The following is a 27,265-nucleotide window of genomic DNA, read 5'->3' on the forward strand; positions in this document are numbered from 1 at the left end:
TAATGAAAAAGGTTCCCCAAGTCTTCCCACATGCAATCCATGGCTACTGAGCATACCATATCTATAGAAACTTAGTGGACACTTTTAAAGACGAGTCGTTGGAGATGTACTACTGGCGGGCTGTGAAGACGTGCAGGAGGGTTGAATTCGAAAAGTTAATGCACGATATCAAAATGGCCAACCCACCAGTGCATGCATGGCTGAGAGAAATCGGGTGCGAGAGATGGGCATCTTCGCACTTTCTAGGAAAAATATTCAACTTTGTCACTACAAACATATCTGAGTGTGTTAATGCCCTCTTCAAAGAAGCACACGAATACCCCGTTACTAAATTGATAGAGGCAGTAAGATATACGATACAAGAATTGTTTTACAAGAGAAGAGAATCTGCAGCATCATTTGTAGGTCCATTGACACCATGGGCAGAGGAACAGTTAAAAGATCTTGTACATAAGGCGCGAGATGTTTGCTATCATGCAATTTCTCGAGACGAGTACTATGTTGTGGGAGATTATAATGATACAGTCAAGCTCAGTGAGCTTACATGTACATGTCGCGAGTTTGACATGAAGGGATACCCTTGTATGCATATCCTGTCAGCATGTATAAACTATAATGTTCCTCATTACTCATACTGCTCCCCATTCTACGTGGCGCAAAATTACCTGACCACGTATAGCGAATTGGTGTACCCAGTACGTGACAAGAGCGAATGGGAAATTTCATCGGGTTTCAAGGAGTATCGTGCGTAGATTAAACCCCCAGGATAGAAGAGGTCATCTGAAAGACTAAAAAAGCTAAGAATTCTCTTGCGTGGAGAGAAACTGAAAACAGTAAAGCGCGGATGTGGTAAACAAACGGCATAATCGCTGGAAATGCAAGTTTCTTATACTCGATGAATAACATATTTTGTAATTTATATAGTGTTTTGTATGATACATGCTTTGTAATTAATTTTGGTGGATGATGAAATTAACTTTCTGAATTACAAGAAACATAGCGTTACACTAAACCATTTCATGCTTACATCACTCAATTTCCAGTTTGCCCCGTTCAATTACCGGTTTGCCCCACTCAATTTTCTAGTTTGCCCCGCTCAATTTCCAGTTTGCCCCGCTCAATTTCAAGTTTCCCTCGCTCAATTTCCAGTTTGCCCCGCTCATTTTCCAGTTTGCCCAGCTGAATTTCTAGTTTGCCCTACTCAATTTCTAGTTTGCCCCGCTCATTTTCTAATTTGCCCTGCTGAATTTTCAGTTTGCCCTGCTTAATTTCTAGTTTGCCCCACTCAATTTTCAGTTTGCCCCACTTAATTTTCCAGTTTGCCCCGCTCAATTTCTAGTTTGCCCCGCTCAATTTTCAGTTTCTAATCGACTCATGCCTTCTTCATTGCCTCACTCATTTTCATGGAAGCATCGCTCAATTTCCAATTTCCATCACTCATTTTCATGTTTGCCTCGTTAAATTTCTACAGCACATTTTGAGAACTAGAAACAGAATTAATTTATTAATGCTCATTTCCAACGCTGATAAACAATATTATCTATAGTCCTTACCAAGTATTTTGACAGCAAGCCTTGTCCCATTCCAGCTGTTCCACTTGAAATGTACCCCGCCAAGGAAATTTTATTTCCTTCGGATTAAACAAAAAAAAAAAAAAAAACAAATCGACCAGCAAAATACTACATACAGATAAATGTTTCTGAAAATATGGTATGAAAATTCATATGCCAAAGCATTCAATGGTACAATGACATCGTGACATTGATAGCTCGTGGAGTTGCCACAGAAGGAATGCATCATCAACATTGAGATAGAAGGCATGAATCCATTGACAACGTGACCTGGCAGTCTTATCTGGATATTATAGTAGCCAATGCCAGGATTCATGGACCACTCAAGACGAATTGACAATGATGTTTCAGTCCTCCATACCAGATCCATTTAAAAAAATTTCTAAGATACTCCGTTGGCTTTATAAGAGTGCACAAGAAGCCTGCTGTATGTTCCTGCCAAACATCACGTGACGAGTTGAAGTTCACTCCAATGATCAATGAGATGATGCTTACAGCTTAAAATCAGTGAAAGGAAATGAAAATAGAGACTATTGCATTGGTAACCATGTCTTCCTTAAAAGATCAGTAAACAGTCCAAAATATCTGCTGATCAAACCCGTAGCTGAGAAACTAGTAGTACTATAACAAAAGAATCATCATCGTCTAAAGCTTTGTCCCAACTAATATGGGGTGGCCACATAAATGTAGCCTTGTCCCAAAATATGATTACAAACACATATAAAGCACTAAGTTTGTCACAAAGAAGAGTAGGCCATCTCGCAATGTTGCAGGCAATATTTCAAAATTTGCATTGTTGCAGGCCACAACATACTTTTTTTCTTTTTTTCTTTTTTTTTTTTGCAGACTAAGAAATACAATTGGAGGCCATATAAACACAACAACCCGAAGTGGAGCGTCTAGTAGTTGGGTAGCCAATCTTTTAATAACACTTCACTACTTCCAGTAATGATAATGTTGTTCGAATTATAGTACAGTTCGACAAACTATTAATGATTACTCATCAAGACCACAAGCAAAATGCAATTTAAGTAACTCTATATAATCTCATTAGTCAAACTGGAAATTGAAACATGGGTTGTTACATTACTTGCACAGGGAATACTAGGGTTACTAGTCGCTTAGCCATATGAAAACTACTACTTAATCAAAGCAAAAACTAGTCATTACATGCCAAAAAGGAAAGCAAATCCTAACTACTTGAACATCAAGTGAGTAACTGTCATCAGTACTAACTACTGGCCCTACGAGCCAGGAGAAGGAAGGGGCGATCCCTCCTGGACACAACACATTATCGCCTTCATGGTGTGATACATCTTCTTAATCCTCCTTTCCAGGTTCCCCTTGTTTTCTTCTATCCTAGCCATCCTAGCGTTGAGTGCGTTCAAGCCCTCGCGCACACCTCCAGTGGTGAGTGGCTCTTCACTGGCCTCTTGGATTTCTTCCTCAGCTCCTTGTTCACTCGCTTCTTCCTCGTCTTCTTCTTTTTCTTCTTCATCTTCCTCTTCTTCTTCATCCCCAGACTCTTTAATGCGAGCCCTTTGCTGTTAAAGCTTATCAACATATGATTTAAGGTTACGTTGTCAATGGACTCATGCCTTCTATCTCAATCTTGACGATGCCTTCCATCTATGGCAACTCCACGAGCTATCAATGTCACGATGTCGTTGTACCATGGAATGCTTTGGCATATGAATTTTCATACCATATTTTCAGAAGCATTTATCTGTATGATGCAGGACATGGAAAACTAAATATGATATGTAAGATTTCAGGCTTAGATCCTACCAATTCAGAAACAATCACACAAATTCCACGTCCCACATGAAAATCCAAACATTCAATTAAAAAGGGGAACCTATGCGGGTCCAAGCCGACACAGGCTAGGACTGGACCAATAAAAATTATAAACCAAACGATGTCAAAGGGAAATAAAATCAACTACTCATGCATAAAAATCAGTCCCTAATCCAAGGGATTCGCTAATTTCAATTCAATAAACCCTAAGGTGATAAAAAGGGGCAAATCGAATAGGGATCATGTAATCTAGGATTAGGATTCATGAAAAACGGCTATAAGAGGATAAAAGAGGATAAAAACCTGAGCCAAAAAATGATCCCGCGTGTGGATAGCAACATTGGCCCAGACGGACGTGCGTGTGATCCCGGCCGCACGTGTGTGGGGCCCACTATTTAGAAAAAGGTCACCTTGGCCCTGGTCGGCCAGGGATAAACTCCAAAACTCCCAAATCTCAGCTCGATCCGATGTACAGTTTGTGCGTGGTGCTCTGTCGAAGTTTCAGCTCGCCTGCGGGCTGAAATCTGGAAACCTGCTGTAATGAAGAAATCCGATGCAACAAAAGGACAAATTTGAAGTACGGATGGTGGGAGAAGATGGAAAAAAAGATGATAGAAGATGGGGGTGAATTGGGATCGATGTGGCTTCGCACCACGGTAGTTAGCCCTTCGAAAAGAGAGGGCTTCGCACCCACTTTTGAATTCTTCCACAACTCACGAAGAGAGCAGAAAAATAAAGCAGAAATTTCTTAGTAACTTCAATGAACGAAAAGAACTACAAGGGGTGCCTATTTATAGGGAGAACCCTATACCCAAAAACTCGCACCATGTGCGATACCTATTACTTGGTGATGAAGTAAACTAAAATAAAAATCAAACAAGAAAATCTAAAGCGTTCACGATGTTCTAAATAATAACAATAAGCAAAACCTAAAATATAAAACCAATCCGACGAGTGGGCCACGATCATGAGATCCCATGGTGGGCTTTTCTTGACTATCGGGCCACTTTTCTGAACCAAAACTTGACTTCTAGTTAGGAGGCCCTCTCTGAACGTCGTCATCGAGCCAGGTCGATGGTGGGGTCCTCTTACGTAGTACGTGCGTAGGGGGGCGGCGTGAGTGCGCGTGATGTCCCCATCAATTCTCCCCGGCTGCAAAGATTTCGCCACTGGCGAAATAAAACTCATGAACCGCTCCAGGATGTCAGGATCAAGTCTCTGAAGCTGGGCGAGACTTCCATTTAACTACTTACTTCTGAAACCCGCTGTCTGACGTTGAAATTATCTGATGGTCCAAGATATCCTTTATTTCCTTTTTGGGTGTGTGAAGGTTAGGTATAGGAGATAGAGGCTGGGAAAATGAGTCGGGAAGGATATGTATGGGAGGTAGAGGCTGGGAATATGGGTCGGGACGGGTAAGTATGGGAGGTAGAGGCTGGAAACATGGGTCAGGATGGGTAGGTATGAGACGTAAAGGCTAGAAAAATGGGTTGGGAATGGTAGATATGGGAGGTAGAGGCTGGGAAAATGGGTCGAGACGGGTAGGTATGCGACGTAAAGGCTGGAAAAATGGGTCGGGAAGGGTAGGTATAGGAGGTAGAGGCTGGGAAGAAAGGTTAGGAAAAGTATATATGGGAGGTAGAGGCTGAGAAGAAAGGTTAGGAAAAGTAGATATGGGAGGTAGAGGCTGGGAAAATGGGTTGGGAAGGGGTCATGGTTCAAGGGATAAATATGGGGAATCAGGATGGATGGGCGAAGGGCCGGACAAAGTATCAGTGGTCCCCTGAAAAGTAACTAAATCTTCCACATTGGATGTGAAACTAATTCCCATGGAAGGTAGAAGATCTACCTCATACACGTTGAGATCGTTTCGTTTTATAATTTTGACGGGTCCAACGCTACACGCTTGTAACTTACGAACGGCCCTCGAAGGATACCGCTCGGGCCTGATGCAGACCATCATAGTCCCCAATATTGAATCCTTTGAAACATTTATACTGGTCTGTAGAAAATGTGCAATGTTCATTATTAGTCATGATCTTCTGCCTGATTTCTTGATGCCATGAATGAATGTGATGCGCAAAAGACTCTGCAGACTCTGACGGCCTATGGGACAGTGACATAAGGACAAGATCAATAAGTTTCCTAAGTTTATAATCAATAACAACTTCGCGAGGACTTAGACCTGTGGACCTATCGACAAAATTATTCAACGTAAACTCGGTTGTAGGTATTATGGTGTCCCATGTTCTGGTGTGCTCTATATCCCTCCTAGGGGACTCATCTGATAGATCATCAAGACAAACATCACGAAACTCATCCACTACCGGAATGACCTCAGTAGGTAACTCTATACTAACATCTGGTGCACTCTCTCCAGTCACAAGGCTGCACATGTTGTACCCCTCAAAATAGTGGTCTTGATGTCCCTCATGGGGTGGGTACACGGGTGCACGCCCATAACTGATTCCTTGGACAACTCCATTCATTGGTCTATCCTTCATGCCACCTGCCTGAAATTAGACATCTACCCCAATGGTGGGGTTTGTCCTGGCGATGGTCTTTAGTCGGGCAATGCGTTCATCAAGCTACTCAAAGCATTGGTCCATTTCCAAGCGCTTAATCATAAACTCTAACTTCTGGGACAACTTGTTTAGTGACTCTTGCAATTGTTCCATGTTTAGTGCAGGGTGCCAACCAAAATTCAGAAATATAGTTGTCAAAATATAAGAGAATTTTTTATTTTTTTATTTTTTTAAAGAATCGACCTAGTTTCTAAAAAACGAAAAAGGAAAGTTTCTAAAGAAACAAATTAGGAAAGCTTCTAAAAAAACAAATTAGAAAAGTTTCTAAAAAAACAACCTAGTTTTTAGAGAAAAAGAAAAAAAGGAAAGTTGCTAAAAATAGTAAGTTAGTTTCTAAAAAAGAAAAAGGAAAGTAAATTAGTTTCTAAAAAAGAAAAAGGAAAGGAAATTAGTTTCTAAAAACAGATTAAGAAAGTTTCTAAAAAATTAGTTTATAAAAAACAGAAAAGAAAAGTTTCTAAACCTAGAAATAGAAAACTAAGTTAATTTCTAAAATAATTCAAATAAGGGGATAACGTAAAATTTCAGCAGCTTATTTCAGGGTTTATGGACCTCTAAACAGCCATATATGATGAGAATTGATGCGTAATGGACATAAACAACCAAACCCTAAACATGTAATGAATTCCCCTATAAGAACCCTAGGCTTTAATACCAAATTTGATGCAGGACATGGAAAATTAAATATGATATGCAAGATTTCAGGCTTAGATCTTACCACTTCAGAAACAATCAGACAAATTCCACGTCCCACATGAAAATCCAAACATTCAATTAAAAAGGGGAATCTATGCGGGTCCAAGCCGACACAGGCTAGGACTGGACCAATAAAAATTATAAACCAAACGATGTCAAAGGGAAATAAAATCAACTACTCATGCATAAAAATCAGTCCCTGATCCAAGGGATTCCCTAATTTCAATTCAAGGAACCCTAAGGTGATAAAAAGGGGTAAATCAATTAGGGATCATATAATCTAGGATTAGGATTCATGAAAAACGGCTATGAGAGGATAAAAGAGGATAAAAACCTGAGCCAAAAGATGATCCCGCGTGTAGACAGCAACAATGGCCCAAACGGACGTGCATGTGATCCCGGCTGCACGTGTGTGAGGCCCACTATTCAGAAAAAGGCCACCTTGGCCCTGGTCGGCCAAAGATAAACTCCAAAACTCCCAAATCTCAGCTAGATCCGATGTACGGTTTGTGCGTGGTGCTCCGTCGAGGTTTCAGCTCGCCTACGGGCTGAAATCTGAAAACCTGCTGTAATGAAGAAATCTGATGCAACAAAAGGACAAATTCGAAGTACGGATGGTGGGGGAAGATGGAAAAAAAGCTGATGGAAGATGGGGGTGAATTGGGATCGATGTGGCTTCGCACCACGGTAGTTAGCCCTTCGAAAAGAGAGGGCTTCGCACCCACTTTTGAATTCTTCCACAACTCACAAAGAAAGCAGAAAAATAAAGTAGAAATTTTTTATTAACTTCAATGAATGAAAAGAACTACAATGGGTGCCTATTTATAGGGAGAACCCTATACCCAAAAACTCGCACCATGTGCGATACCTATTACTTGGCAATGAAGTAAACTAAAATAAAAACCAAACAAGGAAATCTAAAACGTTCACGATGTTCTAAATAATAACAATAAGCAAAACCTAAAATATAAAACCAATCCGACGAGTGGGCCACGATCATGAGATCCCATGGTGGGCTTTTCTTGACTATCGGGCCACTTTTCTGAACCAAAACTTGACTTCTAGCTAGGAGGCCCTCTCTGGACGTCGTCATCGAGCCAGATCGATGGTGGGGTCCTATGTACTTACGTGCGTGGGGGGGGCGGCGTGAGTGCGCGTGATGTCCCCATCACTGTATGTACTATTTTGCTGGTCGATTTATTTTATTTTTTTTGTTTAATCCAAAGGAAATAAAATTTCCTTGGCGGGGTACATTTCAAGTGGAACAGCGAGAAGACAAGGCTTGCTGTCAAAATACTTGATAAAGACTGCAAATAATATTGTTTATCAACGTTGGAAATGAGCATTAATAAATTAAATTCTGTTTCTAGTTCTCAAAACGTGCTGTAGAAATTTGGCGAGGCAAACATGGAAATTAGAAATTGAGCGATGCTTCCATGAAAATGAGTGAGGCAATGAAGAAGGCATGAGTCAATTAGAAACTGAAAATTCAGTGGGGCAAACTAGAAATTTAGCGGGGCAAACTGAAAATTGAGCAGGACAAACTAGAAAATTGAGCAAGGCAAACTAGAAATTGAGCGGGGCAAACTAGAAATTTAGCGGGGCAAACTAGAAATTGAGAGGGGCGAACTAGAAATTGAGTGGGGCAAACTTAAAATTAAGCGGGGCAAACTCAAAATTGAGCAGGGCAAACTGGAAAATGAGCAGGGCAAACTCAAAATTGAGCGAGGGAAACTTGAAATTCAACGGGGCAAACTAGAAATTGAGCGGGGCAAACTAAAAATTTAGCAGGGCAAACTAGAAAATTTAGCGGGGCAAACCGGAATTTGAACGGGGCAAACCGGAAATTGAGCGATGCAAGCATGAAATGGTTAAGTGTAACGCTATATTTCTTGTAATTCAGAAAGTCAATTTCATCATCAACCAAAATTAATTACAACGCATGTATCATACAAAACATTATATAAATTACAAAGTATGTTATTCATCGAGTATAAGTAATGAGGAAGATTATAGTTTATACATGCTGACAGGACATGCATACAAGGGTATCCCTTCACATCAAACTCGCGACATGTAAACGAAAGCTCACTGAGCTTGACTGTATCATTATAATCTCCCACAACATAATACTCGTCTTGAGAAATTGCATGACAGCGAACATCTCGCGCCTTCTATACAAGATCTTTTAACAGTTCCTCCGCCCATGGTGTCAACGGACCTACAAATGATGCTGCAGATTCTCCTCTTGTAAAACAATTCTTGTATCTTAAATCTTACCGCCTCTATAAATTTAGTAACAGGGTATTCGCATGCTTCTTTGAAGAGGGCATTAACACACTCGGATATGTTTGTAGTGACCAAGTTGAATATTTATCCTGGAAAGTGTGAAGATGCCCATCTCTTATACCCGATTTCTCTCAGCCATACATGTACTAGGAGGTTGGCCATTTTGATATCATGCATTAACTTTTCGAATTCAGCCCTCCTGCATGTCTTCACAGCCTGCCAGTACTACATCTCCAACGACTTGTCTTTAAAAGTGTCCACTAAGTTTCTATAGATATGATACGCGCAGTAGCCATGGATTTGCATGTAGGAAGACTTGGGGAACCTTTTTCGTTAAACCTTTACGTCGGTCAAATATAATCACAAGACTCGGAAGAGACCCTAATGCATAGTTAAGGTAGTTAAGGAACCAATTCCAACTGCTGTTGTTCTCTGATTCCCCGATGCCAAACGCGACTGGAAAAATATGATTGTCCTCATCTAAGGTTATGGCAATGAATAGAATACCCTTGTATTTGCCCTTTAAGTGTGTCCCGTCAATGACCAATACGCTCCGCATAGAATTTTGAAAACTTCAAACGCATTATCCGAGCGCTACAAAACAACTCTTGACCTAAAAGTCTCTGAGTTAACAACCACGGCAGTCACCGTCCCCGAGTTGGCCATCCTCAACTCATGCAAATACAAGAGGAGTTGATTATAGGAGTCTTCATAAGACCCCATCACGCGATTTATTGCAAGCTCCTTAGCTTTCCATGCCTTCGATAACTGATAAGAATATTATATTTCTCTTACATAGCGAAGATAATATCACTTGGCCTCAACCCTAGGCGTTGCTCAATGTGGCTAACAACCACATCACACGCTAACTTACTGTTTGCTTGCTGATGATCGCTCTTCATCCATGACATACCGCATGTGCGTTTGAACGTATAATTCCATATCTTGAATATCCCCGCATCATTCACCTGAGATGCACGAACCCTCCATTCGCATGTATCTTCGAAGCACACCACGGTGAATCTCGTGGACGATGAGTACAATACCCTACACTGGAAGTTATTGCGAATTGCAAATTGGCTCAAAACATATTGACATCAACTACTGTCCTTAAATGTTTGCCCAACGGCTATATCGATCGGTTCACCCAACGAATCCGTATATTCCAGCATTACTGCATTAGTGAATGCAACATCTTCGAACGGCACGGGAACTTGACAAGTGATGAAGTTTGATGTTTCGGGAAGGTCTGGAAGCGGAATGTCGCTTACACGTACAGATCGGGTGGTGGATGATGATGGCAGATCTGCTGTAGTTACTAAAGGCGGTGCCATGTATTCATAAATAAGGTTAAGGTCACGTGCCCTGCTGACTTGGCTAGTCACAAAGTTTGATGTTTGAGGCGGCTCGGGCAGTTGATCGTTGCTTACTCCCCTTGTAATGGGCATGGATTGTATTCAAATTCCACGCCATGCTCCTCAGCCACACTGTCCACGTGTGTTGTCCTATTAATGTGTTGCATTGTCTCAATCAGTGTTCAAAATATCGGCAATATTATTGAAATATCGCTGATAATATCGGTGTCGCCGGTGCAGCGACACCGAAACCCCATTATTTTGTTTCGCTTCCAGGTTTTGCCGAAATCTCGCCGATATTATCGGTATTTTCAAAAGGGCACCGATATTTCATTGTTCCCACCAACCACGGGTGGGAACTGTAGCTAACAACCCCCTTTTATCGATAAAAGGGGTGGTTGTCGGTGAGAAAATCACAAAAAACATAAGAAATACCCGTTTTTTCGCCCGGATTTGAAGGAAGACGCGAATTCAGCTGCTGTTGAGTGCAGATCGGCATTTCCGGTAAGATTCAACCCCAAAATTCCCTTTTTTTTCGTCCAAATATCCTCTGCAACGTCTCGATTACGCCAGCGGGCTGAGATCTTGTTCGAAATTAGAGGTTTTTTTTTATTTGGGATGAGGGAGAGGGATTTTCGGGTTGAAAATCCGGAGAAATCGGTGGGAATTTTGAAATTTTTGAAAGGGGAGAGGGATTTGGGCGTTTTTATCGCAATTTGGGGATCGGGCGACGTGAATGGCATTGCGTACGTGGTTACTCATTACGCTCTTATCGTACGAGTACACGCTGTTGGGCCCACAGAGAATGTATCTGATCTATCCACGCGGTCCATCCGTTTTTCCATATTATTTTAGGGGTTGAGACCAAAATTTAAGCATACCAAACGATCAAGTGGACCACACCATTGGAAATAGTTTGAATAATGACTTCCACCGTTAAAACTTTTCTAAGGCCCACAGTGATGTTTATTTCTCATCCAACCTTTTCATTAGATAACACAGACATGGATGAAGGGAAAAAACAAATAGAAGTTTGATCCAAAACTTCTGTGGCCCCAAGATATTTTCAACGGTGAATGTCCAATTCATACTGTTTCCTATGGTGTGGTCTACTTAAGGTTTGGATATACTTCGTTTTTAGGCCCAAGACCTAAAATTATCTGTTAAAATGGATGGACGGAGTGGATAAAATACATAAATCACGGTAGACCCCACAAGGGAGCTTTGACGGTGCAACTCACTTGGTTGCATCACTTTGACGGGGTTCAAAAGACCCCACCACGGCGGGTGCAGGTCGGTGCTCCGTGGGCCCCACAATGATGCATTTGTTGTATCCATGCTATCCATTAATTTTAAAATATTATTTTAGAGCTTTATCCAAAAAATGAGTTAGATCTAAAACTCAGGTGGACCACACCACGGGAAAATAGTAGTTATTCGATATCCACCACTTAAATCCTCCTAAGGCCCACTGTACTGTTTATTTGACATCCAATCTGTTAATTAGCTTATAAAGACTCAGATGAAGGGAAAAAACAGATATCAGCTTGATCCAAAACTTTTATCGTCCCAAAAAGCTTTTAATGGTCTACATTCATTCAACATTGTTTCTTGTAATGTGGTCCAATTGAGATTGGGATATGCCTCTTTTTTTTCGCTCATATCATAAAATTATCTATAAAAATAGATGGACGACATGGATGAAACCCATACCTCGTGGTGGGGCCCACAGAGCACGGCAGGGGAGTAGCCAAATCCCTTTCCGCAGCGCGTGGACCAGGGACGAGGATTTACTGCGGAAGCCTTTCCCACCGTTCCTGCGCTGCAAGCTCTGGTGGGGCCCACTGTGATGGTTGTGAGAAATCCTCTCCGTCCATCCGTTTTGTGATTTCATTTTAGTACTCGTCTTAAAAAATGAACGGTATCCAAAGCTCGAGTGAGCCGTACTAAAGGAAAATGTGGTTTGGGAAAATCTCCAGTACCAGTAGATCATAACCATCCAATCTGGCACTTTTCCCAATGACGTGGAGGGTTGTAGTTTTCTTTACCAATCTTCGTTCAGAACCCTTAAAAAGGGTTAGGTTGCTCCATCTGATGATGATGGGCCATCTTAGATTGCTTTATATTACTTTTAAGCCCTATACTATTTTTGCACCATTAAAAAAATTTGTAGCTACTCATCCTTACCACATGTAGCACTAATGTAAAACTATCCTGACCATTCAAATTAAATCCCGCTGTAGATGCAGCATGTGTCAAAATGACACTGGTCGAGTAATCCAATCAGCTCAATTAATGGTTATTAAATAAATGGTTGGATCGTCTGAACAAAAGATGGTTAGTATTATGTAAGTGGCCCCACTTCATTTTGACCGTTCTAAATGTTAACTTGAGGAAACGTATTAAGACAAAAGCTTTGATACTTTGACTAAGCGTGATGGTTGATACACATGCATTCAGAAATTGCACACGTGGCATACACCAAATGAAACTGTCCAAATCATGTTTCTCAGTTTAGATGTACCGTGAACAAAAATTGAAAATCATGTGATCATCTGACTAACAGATTGGTGGACATATATTGGATGGTTAAAAATGAAAGGTATCTTAATAGTCCTGCTTCCACGAACAAGTATCCATAAATCAGAGGTCAGGAAGGAAACTTATTATTGTAAGCTTGCATTTGTATTATATAAACTCATTTTGATTACTATTTGAGTAATTTCTTACGACAACGCATGCCTTTTGGCCCCCATTAAATGGAAACTTATTATTTAATGCATTTTTTTTTACAATTTTTTCATTCCTGAATATGTAAATGTGTATTTAGGCATGTCCTGAAGTTTCACTGAAAAATTCTACCATTTTCTCCATGTTTCCCCCTTTTTCCCTGCATTTCCGGTTATCAGCGATAACGATATTATATCGTTATCTCCGGCCAGCGAAACTTGTAGTGACACCTACAACTCGAACACCGGTCTCAATGACTAAAGGGATGAAGTTATCAGAATGCTCCAACTGTGCTGCCAAGAACTCTCTCACCTCTTCGTCGTCTTCGATTTCGATTGGAGGGATTGATTCGTTTGAGCAAGAATACAATACTTTCATCCTAATATCATAATCTGTTAGTCTACTCTTAATAATCCTGTAAATTCTAGATAGAAGCTCCTCGTACATAGTCTCAACACGTGGCGTAATAGTTTTCAAATTTCCACCCGTGTACCGGTATCGCTTGTTTTCACAAGCTAACTCTCCGCTATAACAGCAGATAATTCTCGTAGCCATTATTTGAAAACCAATACAATGACATATTATCAATAGATCATTAAACAATGGAAGCTTGCCATAAGACAAAACTCAATTAAATAATAGATAACCGAGAACTCACTTTCCATTATAGATGAGGATGATACAGAGCTTAAGGAAATAAAGAGTAAGCAACGCGTTAAAATTTTAAATAAACAACCAGAGCTTATATGGATTAGGCCTTCAAAGATACGAATGATTTCATGTGGTACTCGTTAAATTCAGCAACGCTATCTATCATGAAATTGAGCGAGGCAAACATGAAAATTGAGCAAGGTAAACATGAAAATTGATCGAGGGAAGCAAAAAATTCAGCGACGCAAAGTAGAAATTGAGCGAAGGAAGCATGAAAATTCTGTAAGGCAAACATTAAATTGAGCAGGGCAAACTAAAAATTCAGCGGGACAAATTAGAAATTGAGCGGAGCAAACTGAAAATTTAGCGGGACAAACTAGAAATTGAACAAGGCAAACTAAAAAATTGAGCAGGGCAAACAGAAAATTGAGCAGGGCAAACTAGAAATTGAGCAGGGCAAGCTGAAAATTGAGCGGGGCAAACTATAAATTCAGCTGGGCAAACTGGAAAATGAGCGAGGGAAACTGGAAATAGAGCGAGAGAAACTTGAAATTCAGCGGGGCAAACTGGAAAATGACCGGGACAAACTAGAAATTGAGCGGGGCAAACTAGAAATTAAGCGGGGCAAACTAGAAATTGAACAAGGAAAACTGGAAATTCAGCGAGGCAAACATGAAATTCAGCTATGCAAACAAACATGAAATTCGACAAGGCAAACATGAAAATGAGCGAGGCAAACATGGAATTGAGCGAGACAAACTGAAAATTGATCAAGGCAAGCTAGAAATTGAGCAACGCAAACATGAAATTGAGTGAGAAAAAAATGAAATTCATGGAAGCAAACATGAAATTTATCAAGGCAAACATTAAATTGAGCAAGCATAGCATGAAATTGAGCTGGGCAAACATTAAATTGAGAGAGCCTAACATGAAATTGAGCTGGGGCAAACATTAAATTGAGCGAGCCTAGCATGAAATTGAGCTGGGCAAACATTAAATTGAGCGAGCCTAGCATGAAATTATCGAGGCAAACATTAAATCGAGCAAGCATGAAATTTATCAAGGCAAACATTAAATTGAGCAAGCCTAGCATGAAATTTATTGAGGCAAACATTAAATTGACCTTAGCTAGCATGAAATTTATCGAGGCGAACATTAAATTGAGCGAGCCTAGCATGAAATTGAGTGCGCCCTAACATGAAATTGAGTGAGCTTCAAATGGAATTGAGCGAGTTTCACATGAATTTGAACGATCAACGCATAAAATTGACTAAGCCTAACAAATGAAATTGTACGAGCCTGACATGAAATTCACCGATCCTAACATGGAATTGACTGGACTTCACATGCAATGAAATTGTACGAGCCTAGCGTTTTTTTAAAGATCTGTACCTCCAACAACTGTAGTACTGGTCAAATGCAAGTTGAAGAAGGGTGCTTTGGAGTGAGGGAATATTTTGAAACTTTTCAAGGATTGCAGATGCAACTAATTTGGAGGATTTCACGTAACCCTAGCCAAGATGGAAAATGGCAAATGTAGAATGATAACATGTAGATGATAAACGGAGATTTTAGCAAGGAAAATGAAAAGAAAAACGTGCGTGCGTGGGTTTTTCGTTGCAAGGGAGTGAAAGGCATGTATTTTGAAAAGGCGCACTTGGGTTTTTCATTAAAGGGAGTGAAAACAGGGGCATTTTCGTCCTCAAATGCTCTGTCCATACGTGCAACGTCTAAGTTGGGAAGGTAAGTTTTGGAATGTTCAGAAAAGAAGCTGTATAAAAGGTGGCGTCTACAGTGATAATTTTCTCAAAGAAAAATTACAATCCGTTGGAGAAAATATACAACAGGCCCACTCCACAACTAGGGACCTAGCTTTGAGGTAGACCACCTCCACCTCCACCTTTGAAGACTCGTTCCTGAAGAATGTCCCATTCCTCTCACTGCAAATTGCCCACATAATTGCTAGCAAAGAACCTCCATACAACTTTCTTGTGCATCCCCATTCTCACACCATGCCAAGCAGAGAGCAAAGAACCCATCAAGGCTGGCATAACCCACCTCAAATCAAATGACATGAGAAAGCTATTCCATTTGTCTGACAAACGAGCAATGAAGGAAAAGGTGGTCCACAGAAATGGCACCCGCCATACACATCACAAACACATTGGGAAGCACCATAGCTCTCCTTTGGAGGTTGTGAACAGTGAGAACCATATTTCTTCCAACTAACCGACCAAAACCGCAACTTTTAAGGGAGCCTCGTACTGCCACGCATAAGCAATGTGCACACGGGAATCAGCCTTAAAAGGATGTCGAAGAAACTCAAAGAAGGAGTGTACCAAGAAACAACCCGTTTTATCCTTCAACCAAATTATCCTATCCTAATCACCTTGCATTGGAGAACAACAATGGAGGCCATCAATCAACCTCACCAACTCCTCCATTTCCTCCTCCAACATGTTTTTTGCCCAGAGGCTCTATACAGTGAGGAATCCTTTGTCCACCATCCTCCTTCAATGTAGTCATACTTCCCCGCAATGACTCCCCTCCACATTAAATCTTCCCACTTCCATATAGGAGCTAGAGTTTTTTTTTTTAGAGAGAATAAAATTTTATTAAGTAGCAAGTGAGAACATGCGAAAGAATACAACCTAACTCTACAACTCAAAGAAAGAGGAGAGATCAACATAATTAACCTACTTTACATAAGAAGCCCAATTCAAAACCTTAATTTTAATTCCCTTTATAACTCTTCTGACAAAGACCAACTATTCTTGAAACACCTCATACTGTGTTCTCCCCAAATGATCCAAAAAGCTACCAAAATGAGTAATCTCCACACTACTATTCCCACTTTGGCCAAGCAAGATAGAACACTTCTAAAAAGTGGTCCCACACCTTACAAATGAACCCACAGTGAATAAAAACATGGTTGGTTGATGGTTGATTCCATATCATCCATGCACAACAGACGTGTTGCGAAGGAAGGGTATGGGATCTCCTTTACAAATTATCGATAGTCAAGATTATCTTTTTCCCACCAGCCATGCAAAAATTGACTTTCTTGTTTCCCCTAGGAGAGCTAAATTCATCTTCTCCAAGGAGCCAACAACCCCCCCCCCCCAACATCCTTGCCAAAGCTTCAACCACCACCACGCAAAAAGAGGGGATAACAAATTTCCTTGCCAAATTCCCCACAAAGGCTTGAAGAATACTTTTAGGGGCCAAGATCAAGAATCTAGCCAAACCGACGTACTTCATCATCCACCTCCTCCATTTCAGCCCACATCCCAACCATTAATCAAGATCGAGAATCTAGCTAAACCGACACACTCCACAATCCACCTCCTCCATTTTAGCCCACATCTCAATCTCCCTAACAAAATAGTCCAAGAACTTCTAGTTAACATGGTCGTAAGCCATTTCTATATCTAGCTTGCATATACTGACTCCCCCACCCCTGGAGAATCAATGCATTCATGAGCAAGTAAAATATTGTCCAATATCTGTCTTCCGGCCACGAACGCTCCCTGGTTCTTCGAGATAACACTAGCCAGGACTGCCCAAAATCAAGTAGCCAATGATTTTGTGAGGATTTTGTACAGCCCCCCAATCAAGCTATAATCAGCCTGAAATCCTTGAGGCTCTCCACCCCGGACACCTTCAAAACAACAGCGATGAAGGATGCCCCTAACGCAGTCAATAGGCAGCCCCTCAAATGGATCTCTGACATGAAGCTCTTGACATCGTCTTCACTACTCCCCACAAATCCAGGAAGAACGTCATAAGAAAGCCATCAAGCCCTAGAGTCTTATCTCGCCCCAAAAACTCAACTGTCACTTTAACCTCCTCTTCCATAAAGGGGGCCTCGAGGGAGACATCCTCATCTTCGGAAATGCATCTATAAGTCGAGGTCATCCAACGAAGAGTCGCATTCCTCCTCCTTGTAAATTCTCCTTCCGTCCACAACAATGCCCCAGCGATACTCTAGAAGAACTTTGTGTTTTTGTCCCCCTCCTTTAGCCAAGTGGCCCTCGACCATTGCCTTCGCTTAATTTATTCCTCTTTAACGCAGGATGCATAGTCCTAGTTTAACCACACTTTGGCCTCCATTTCTTCCTTCGTGAGCTCCCTTTCCTCCACAGTTAGATTAAGGGGCCACAATATGACTAAATATCATTAATTCCACCCTCCCAAGTTCCCAGCATTTCCCTACTCCAAGATATTAGCTTCCTTGTCAACAAGTTGAGTTTCTAGCTCAATCTAAATCTCCCTACTCCAAGATATTAGCTTCCTAGTCAACAAGTTGAGTTTCTGGGTCAATCTAAATCCCACAAAGCCCTCCATTTGGAACGAACTCCACCAATCCTTTACCAAACTAGATAAGCCTTCCACATCAAGCCAACCCAATTCAAACCTGAAAGATTTTGGGCCTCAACTTTCTGCTTCAAGATCCAACAAGATAGGGCAATGATTGGAAACTAGTTCCGGCAAAGGCTTGGATAGAAAAGAAAACGTGATCTAAGGAGAAAACGTGATCTAGGGGGACTACTTCACTGTCTGTTTTGAAGAAAACGTGATTGTTTCTCCAAATTTATGATCCAAACCTACCAAAAAAAAAAGGGGGGCCCTTTTGGATATTTATAAGGAAAAAAGCATTTTTATTTTCTTGCTATTATAACCCTTTCTTTTGTTGTACAAACAAGGTAGGTTCGCAAATCCATGGATTTGTGATATTTTTTTATCATCTTCATGAAGACAAAACACTTTGCCCTGTTTTCATAAACCCTATTGTATTTCCATCGACAAGGAGGTGACAATCAAATAGATGTTATAGTCAGGTGGAAATATGGTGGTATGGTCCCCTCACTTTCGAAGGAACCCAATGGATGAAAAGATGGCAGATTTTATGAGGTTGGATGAGCTCATTTGGTCAATATTCCTTTCTTTTCATTACACATATTAGTGGTGATGGAGGTCAACCTCCTGAGAAGGTTTTCAATCAGAAACTTCTAGCAGTCCCTTCAAGGAGTGGTGGTCCTGGTGGATGGTCACATGTCCCACATCACTCCAGTTTGGCACTTCCCCGGTCCTCCTAGGGTGGTTTTGTTTGGTTGGTTAGCTGTTAATGACAAAGTTCTTATGATCGACCATTTACAAAACAGGAGGATAATGCTTCTGAATGTAGTATACATCTAACCATCCTTCCCTTCCTTTTTCTTTTGTTCTGCTTGTTCTCTCTTTGGTTGGTTTCAATAAATTGACATTACCATTCAAAAAATCAGTAAAATGTTTTTTTTTCTTTTTTTTTTACTTATGTTTTTGTTCTAGTTCTTTTCCTTTCTGTCATATTACATTTCTAATTTTCCCTATTTTCTGGGTTTTTTTTCAATCTTTTATTTTTCCTTAATTTTTACTGATTTTTAATAATTTCACTTTAAAATAATTATTGTGTGAGTATTAGTTTACAGCTCGTACAGGACAAAAACCCATACAACCCAATTTCAAACCAGTACGATGCACTCCAAAACCAAGTTTTGAATCCATACATACCTCAGTCAAGAAGAAACATTAAAAAAGAAATATGAAGCCAAAAGAAACAAACCATGCTGAGAACCCAAAAGATAAATAAAAATAATCGCCTAACTGGCCAATAGAGTACAGAGCAATGTGATAATAGAATCAGAAAAAGGAAAGCACAAAAGAAGTGGGTAAAAATAACAAAAAACAAGTTACAAAATTTATCATAATGCAAAATTAATACCAAGAGGGAGAATTTACCAGATAGCCTCTAACAGCCTTACAGAATCAGAAAAAGGAAAGCACAAAAGAAGTGGGTAAAAATAACAAAAAACAAGTTACAAAATTTATCATAATGCAAAATTAATACCAAGAGGGAGAATTTACCAGATAGCCTCTAACAGCCGCCTGTGCTTTTATAGCAGCTTGCTCTTTCTTGGAATTCTCTAAATCATTTGATATGTCAGATCCCACAATTCTTTGATTTTCTGCATCTTGATTTTCGGGCAATAACCCTCCGTTTCTCTCAGAGCTAGCAGGAACTAGATCTGATTTCTCTCCATTTCTCTCAGTGCTAGCAGGTACTGGGTATGAAGTCAAGGGAGATTCCACAACAATCTCAGCAAGTGGTGCCTTTCCAGTAATCTTTACATCTTTCTCATTTGTTGCTTTCTTCACATGAGAATGGACAAAAAGATCGAAACTTAAGTATTATAAATCAGAACATCGTTGAAGCCAGGATCAAAACCAAACTGGGAGGACAAAAATGTACTGTAATCCAACAGGAGCAGAAGAACAAGTTTCAACAAATGGAGAGAGAGAGAGAGCGCAATGTAAAAGTAAAAATAAAAAATAATTTTTAAAAAAAAAAAGCATGACCACAACAATTATAGGAAGAAGAAAGAACAAACAAATATTATCACTCAAATTATTGCCTGATAGGCAACAAAAATTAACACTGTCAGCTGGAAACAGTCACGCAAACAAATATTTATATCATTATCAGCATGTTTCATATCTTTCTGAAATGATTAAAAATCTGTTTTGCCAAAAAAATCAGATGTGGTTCAAGCGTCCCTTACATATACCTTCCAGTTATTGCCAAAGTGCAATCCTCTGGTTTCTGAAACAGAAAGCGTGCAAATGTACACATAATGACAAAAGTTATAATCTCATATTAGATTGTTGTCGTTCTTCTTTTCGTTTGAATATTATATTAGATCCTGGTAATTGAAAACTTTTATGGTGAATCTAATGGAAAATGCTTCCTTTAACTTTGTCAGGACTTGTGAGATTAGGAAGGAAAAATAGTCAGATATTTAATGATAAAAAGATTTCTTCAATGGCAATGATTCCTGTTTCTGAAAAAGAAGGCATGCAAATGTACATATAATGACAAAAGTTATAATCTCACATTAGATTGTTGTCATTCCTCTTTTCGTTTGAAAATTATATTAGATCCTGGTAATTGAAAACCTTTAATGTGAATCTAATCGAAAATGCTTCCTTTAACGTTGTCAGGACTTGTGAGATTAGGAAGGAAAATTAATCAGATATTTAATGATAAAAAGATTTCTTCAATGGCAATAACTCCTGTTTCTGAAAAAGAAAGCATGCGAATGTACACATAATGACAAAAGTTATAAGCTCATATTAGATTGTTGTCGTTCTTCTTTTCGTTTGAATATTATATTAGATCCTGGTAATTGAAAACTCTTATGGTGAATCTAATGGAAAATGCTTCCTTTAACTTTGTCAGGACTTGTGAGATTAGGAAGGAAAAATAATTAGATATTTAATGATAAAAAGATTTCTTCAATGAAAGGGGTGGAGAGTTAAACCCACCATTACAAAAGTAGTTTATATAAATATATGTGCTGCTTGATTGGAGTGGCATGCATCAGTCTGTATGGACCATAGGATCTATTTTGTCATAGTTCAATTCAAGGCAGAACATTACGAAGAAGATAAAAATTAGCAAATCACAGGGGTTGTTTGGATCCAAGGACGACCAGTCAAGTTAAAAACATAGAAAAACAGAAAATTTTCTGTTAATTAACAGTGTTTAGTGAACAAATGGGAAGTGAAAAAAACCTTAGTTAATGTTTTGACCTAAAACTATCACATTTCAATGAAATATTAAACACAGAAAGCGTTTTTTTTTTTTTTCAAACCAATTACACCATTGGCCCTCTCCCTTCCCTAAACCCTAACACCACTGCCATCCTTTGAGTAGCAGAGATCGTGCATCAAAGACCAGCCCACAACCAGATTCAGGTATGCCTCCATCCTTATTCTCAAACTAGCAAACATACAGCATATAGCCATAGGGTCAGCAGCCGGATAGAGGAAGAAAAGATTATAATGATAACATTAAGTTTTTGTTATTGACAATGACAATGAAGATGACGGCAATGATGATGATGATAAGGATGATGACAATGTTGATGATGACGATGTTGTTGTTGTTGTTGTTGTTGATGATGATGAGGGTGTGATAATTATGTTGGTGTTTCACATATTGACTGTTCACCACAATTAAACCATCCAAATGCTGTGCTCCACTTTGGATGGATCATAAAGCAACAAATAGAGTGCACCTGTATCTTAAATGGTAGATTTTGTGGAAATCAGACAGTTTGGATATTTAAATTCAATTCCAGAATAGCAAACTGTTTTCCAAACAGTTCAAAAATGTTCCAGATTAGCGAATCATGCTTGCCAAACTGGTTTCAAATTTTGTACATAAAAAAATAAAAATAAAAATAAAAAACCTTGGAATTTGTTTGTTTTCTTTTTTCTTTTTCTTTTTTTCAGTCTTTGTTTACTAATTCCAAATTTTTCTTGGATCCAAACATCCCCGTAGACTTTTTCGCATTGAGATAGTTGCCTTCTCAATAGACTTGGATGGTGAAATTGATGTCACTATTACCACATGACTTTTGTCTCACATCACCATATTTACTCTCCACAACCACCAAACAGACCCTAAATGGGTTATAATCAGATCTGAGGAATCTATGCTAAAGGCTTAATTTGAGATTGATCATTGGTAGAAAATAGTGAGGTGCTAAAGAACCGAGGATTATATAATCAATTGGTGGCAATGCCTACCATGTGGATGGTGGAAGCTTAACTTACATGGCTCGAAAGCAGAATCACATGAAGTATGAAAAAAATTTCGGAGTGGGTGGCATCGCACAATTTGGTCGATCTTCCAATGGGGGCAGTGAAATTTCCTTTGGTCTGGTGGTCAGGAGAGCCCCAACGTGTCTAAGTTAAGACAGATTTTTTGTCTCACCTAAATGGATCAACGTGTTTCCTTTGGTTAATCAAAGAGATTTGCCTAAGCCGGTCTACAAACATTGCCATATTTTGCTCGAGACAGTCTAAGAATTGGGGGCCTAGACTGTTTTGGTTTGAGCTTGCTTAGTTGAGGTGGAGGGTTTTTCAGGGCTCATCAAAGATTGGTGGAGTTCTTTCAAGCTTAAAGTTTATGTGGGGGTTTAGGCTTTGCCAAAAAGTTGAGAATGTTGAAAGCCAAAATCAACAAGTGGAAAGAGGAGGTTTTGGGGTCTTGTGAGGTAGAGATTGGTTCATGGCTTGAAGGCATTCAGGAGATTGAAGGGAGAAGGGTTTCCACTCTCTGAAGAAGATAATACAGTGTCTTACTTGCTAAGGACAGGTTAGCAACTTGGGCGATTTGTCATGATTGCAGTGCTTTGGAATATTTGGGGGGAATGCAATAGGTGATGCTTCCTTAAAATAAAAAAAATAAAAAATAAAAAAATAAAAAAAGAGTTTGTGGGAATAAGTAGCGTGCAAATCTAAGAAGGACATCATAGAATGGGTATCTGGGATTAAATATGTTAATGTTTCTGATGCTTCATCCATGCTTGGGTTGTAATGCAGAGTGTCCACTTGGGATGTGATTTCTTTTGTATTATTTGTTGTCTTGATTTTTGTCAAGAACCCTCTAATAAAATTGACTTATTATCCTTTTAAAAAAATAGGATCACTGGATATTTTTCATTCTTCATTGTCCAATAAATGTCATTTGAATTTTTTTTCTCATATTGCTTGAATATAATAGTGTCAAATAGTTAGGGATATGAACTAGGGAGATGTTGCCATAAATTGCATGAATTTGGAGCCAATTTGGGAGCATTCAAGTGCTCCCCCAAATCGGTAACACTATTCACCAAATTGAACTTCAATTTTCTCTTATAGTTTCTTAGGGGAAATGATGTTAAATGCTTACGAATATGCATTAGTGGGATGAGTATCATAGATTGCATGGATTTTAGATCAAATTGGGGGGCATTCGAGTGGTCTCCCAAATCGATGATGGCATTCATCAGAATTTAATTTAAATGTTTTCTTATAATTACTTGAGGGAATGATGCCAAATCCTTGGGGATATACATAAGGGATGAGCGCCATAGATTACATGAATTTCAGCTGATTTGGAGGCATTTGAGTGGCCCCCCAAATCGACAATATTATCTATCCGAATTTCAATTTTTCCTTAAAATTACTTGGGACATGGATGTCAAATACTTAGGGATGTGCATTAGTGAGATTTTTCAAAACCACAAAATACTACATATTTGAAATCCTCTCAATATTTCAGATTTTTTTCAACGTTTTTTGGATTTTTTTCTTTTAAAGGGGGCGTAACAGCTGTTACACGTAACAGTTTTCGGCTAGGCCCACCATTACCATTACGGAATACCTTGTTCACAATGAAATTACCAAGTTGACTGTAGTTGAGATGGGACTTAAATATAATTAGCCATCAAACAATATATCAATGCATAGTATAATTGAACATTAAAAAATGTAAGATGGGTGCAGCTTCTTCAACATTTCACACCAAGACTCATTCCACCCACAATCAACAATACAAATCAGGAAGCCACTAAACCCACACCTAGCAAAATCCTTTTAGCAAATGATTGATTTGTTCTTTCAGTTGGACTCATTGCCCAATAAACCTGGCAAGACAACACAATTGAGGAAAAGACAAATTAACTAACAGAATACATGTTATGCAGAATCATTAGAAAATTTACATAATTTGTCTGAAAAACCACACTGATCCTATAGAAATAGTCCAACCAAAAGCATCTAACTCTAGATTATTTTTGACAGCTGGAGAAAAATAACATTTAAAAAAGAAACAATTAAGCATGGATCTACCAATGGATAGTCCTTTTTTTTGGAACGATCCAATGGATAGATCTTTGGAGTTAAAACTCGTCATATTCATTTGGTAAACCTCAAGCTCAAACCACAGAACAACCAATAAAGATCCAAACATAAAGCATGGTAATGCATGGGTGGAGGGGTGTATGAAATTAGAAAAGGACAACCAACTGCAATGCCAAGGCTGAAAACAGTTTACCAAAGTTTGTCTTCCTTTCGATGCACTAGATCTAGATCCCTTCTTCCCAAAAAGCAATGTCTTTATCCATTTCCCTGGAGATTTCCCCATTTTTCAGGAAAGCAAAGATCACAACCTCCTGAACCCAAATTCAGACACTGCATGAATCCAGGCCAGTGAAGTTAAAAAATAGATGTAAACACAATCCCCGAAGCAACAAAACCAATGTGATAACAGATGATAGAAATCTCACCATTGAATGAAATGCAACCAATATACAACAAAATTCACGAATACATAATAATGGGGCTATATAATCCAAGTCAAAAACCCAACACCACATGGCCCTTCAGCAAAAACCATCGTAGACCTAAAACCAATGTAGTAGTCTCTTTAGCCCACTTAACAAAAGACAAAAAATCTCCATAATTGATGGCAATACTATGATCACCTTAGCAACCTATTTCCCACGTTCTTCATATACTCAATGAAAACCCGCCACTGAGGACTCAAAGGCTATATAGATTGACACCAACATTGCATTGTAACCATTTGGCCCATTCGATCGTTCGTGGAAATTTTTCAAATGGCGGAATGAAATAGAAACCGTAACCAGAAAATATAAATTGCATCCAAAATGACCACAACCTTAACCCTAGCGAGACATCTTCTCCGCACACTCCCAATCAACCAAGTCCCACCAAAAATCCTAACCCAGCAAGAGAGATGGAGAAAAGGAGAGAGAGAGAGAGAGACGGACAGACAGACAGATTAATCAAACCAAAAATCTATAAAGAAATCACAGAGTAAAATCTATCAGCCAAGATCAGACAAAGAGAAAGGTTACGGTCCATCAAAATCTCAAATGCACTGCCAAAAAGAAAAAGAAAAAGAAAAAAATGCAAGAGGAGAGATATCGAAGTAGATTGAGCATAAAACTTGCAGACCTGAAACCTACCAGATAAATGTGGTAATTTGGAACATTAAATCCGCCAATCCTTAGCACCAAAACACGGGAAGAGTGAAACTACCATATTTGAGAGAGCTGAAGAGGGGGGGAGGGGGAGACGGAGAGGGAGGGAGAGAGAGAGAGAGAGAGTACAAGGAATGTGAGAGGGGGGATTCAGACTTTCAGGTGGAAGCAAGGAAATGTAGGATGGGAAGGAATCAGAAGAATACAGCAGATGAACAGCTCTCTCTCTCTCTCTTCCTTCCGTTGCGTTCTTCTCGAATATTTCTGCTAAAACTCGCAGTGTGACGAATATCTCCGAGGATTGGAAATTATCACGATATTGTTTAAAATATCGCATTTTATCGCGATATTAACGAAAAAAGTACGACTTCCAAGAATTTGTTGTTTAAATTTTAAAATTCGTGATTAATTTACTCTTCTTTTTTTTGGCCAGATTTTCCATGGTAACTCAAGAAAAACCTTCAAATTTGAAAATCTCATGAAAATTTTTTGAGGAGAATTTCTTAAGAGGTGATTTTGCTGTGCCTTTCTGATGAAATTATTGAATCTACATTGTAAGTATTATTTAATCCTAAGAACACTAAATATATATTGCTAAGTATTCCTAATGTATTAATATATTGATGTATCATTGATTTTTTCGACGGTGTAAATTTTAGGCGTCTCTTATATTGTCAATGTATCCCTAATATTTTCAAACGTATAAATTCCAAGTTGTTTACACTCATTTTTGGTACACCCTCATGAACCAATAAGGAACTGTCACATGTTGGTATCATGTGCCTAATAATGTCAAAATCATGCACCTAATAATGACAAAATCATGCTCACGTCGAAAGGTATTAGTGATCATTTATCACTGATGATGCATGTCATTCCTTAAGTAATAGTGTTGAATCGTACGCATCTCTTGAGAGAAAATGAAGCTACAAACGACAAATAGCCCTAATGTATGTAACCGAAGCGACGTGTTCATCAAGCCAATAAAAAAGAACCACCGAGGCAAAGGTTCTTATCTATCTATGCAAATACATGAATAGATTATTAGATGGATGGATGGATCCACAAATTTCCACATGACTTCATGAGTCAACAGTGCATGCTTTTAGTTCCCATTAGAGAGAAACTTATTATTTGATTTATAAAGATGAAAATATGTATTTTTTTGCTATTATTTGATTGTTAAATATGTAAATATTTGTATTTTAGCATTTCTTGAAGCTTTGTTAAAAAAAATTCACCATTTTATCCATGTGTTCCACATTTCCGAGAACTAACGATATCATCGGTGACAATAATGTCGTCAGCAACAACAATATTGTTTTTGTATCCGCAGTCAGTGAAACTTGTATCGATATTGATACTTGGAACACTGGCTGTTAGTGGGAAAGTAGCACCTCAAGCTCCTTACCTACTATGGTCACTTTCTCTACCCTGGGAAAATTAACATAAAGTCCATAAAATCTGCTTTGTCCATCACGTGCATCACATTTTGTTCAGCTTCCTGATCCCGAAAAGAAGGCTGATTCAACACTCAAGTGAACCACGTTATAAATTTATACCTGAAAGCCTCTAAATTTATGTACTATGGCCCACCTAAGTTTCAAAGTACTATGATTATTGGATAATTCATTCATCTCGACAAGGCACGCCAGAAGAATGGATTAAATTGCATACTAAAACAAGTAGGCCTTACACAACTTATAGCACGC

The 27,265-nt window shown here is 39.1% G+C and overlaps 1 protein-coding gene across 3 annotated transcripts in view; it reads right to left on the bottom strand.

Annotated features, from left to right (window-relative positions):
• The window catches only part of LOC131223462 (protein IQ-DOMAIN 31-like), a 35,972-nt gene extending 10,169 nt beyond the window's left edge, over positions 1-25,803 (bottom strand). Inside the window, exons 1-3 of one of the 3 annotated variants that reach the window (XM_058218889.1) lie at positions 25,539-25,803; positions 24,602-24,719; positions 19,582-19,866 (exon numbers count right to left, since the gene is read on the bottom strand). In XM_058218889.1, the coding sequence (XP_058074872.1) occupies positions 19,582-19,866; positions 24,602-24,691 (375 nt within the window). In that variant the 5' untranslated portion in view covers positions 24,692-24,719; positions 25,539-25,803. Of the gene's footprint in view, positions 1-19,581; positions 19,867-24,601; positions 24,739-24,833; positions 24,851-25,538 lie in introns of those variants that run through there. The other 2 variants (XM_058218888.1, XM_058218890.1) reach the window with 2 other exon arrangements.
• Positions 25,804-27,265: the final 1,462 nt, after the last annotated feature.

This window comes from Magnolia sinica, chromosome 13 (genome assembly GCF_029962835.1).
Source record: "Magnolia sinica isolate HGM2019 chromosome 13, MsV1, whole genome shotgun sequence".
NCBI lineage: Eukaryota > Viridiplantae > Streptophyta > Magnoliopsida > Magnoliales > Magnoliaceae > Magnolia > Magnolia sinica.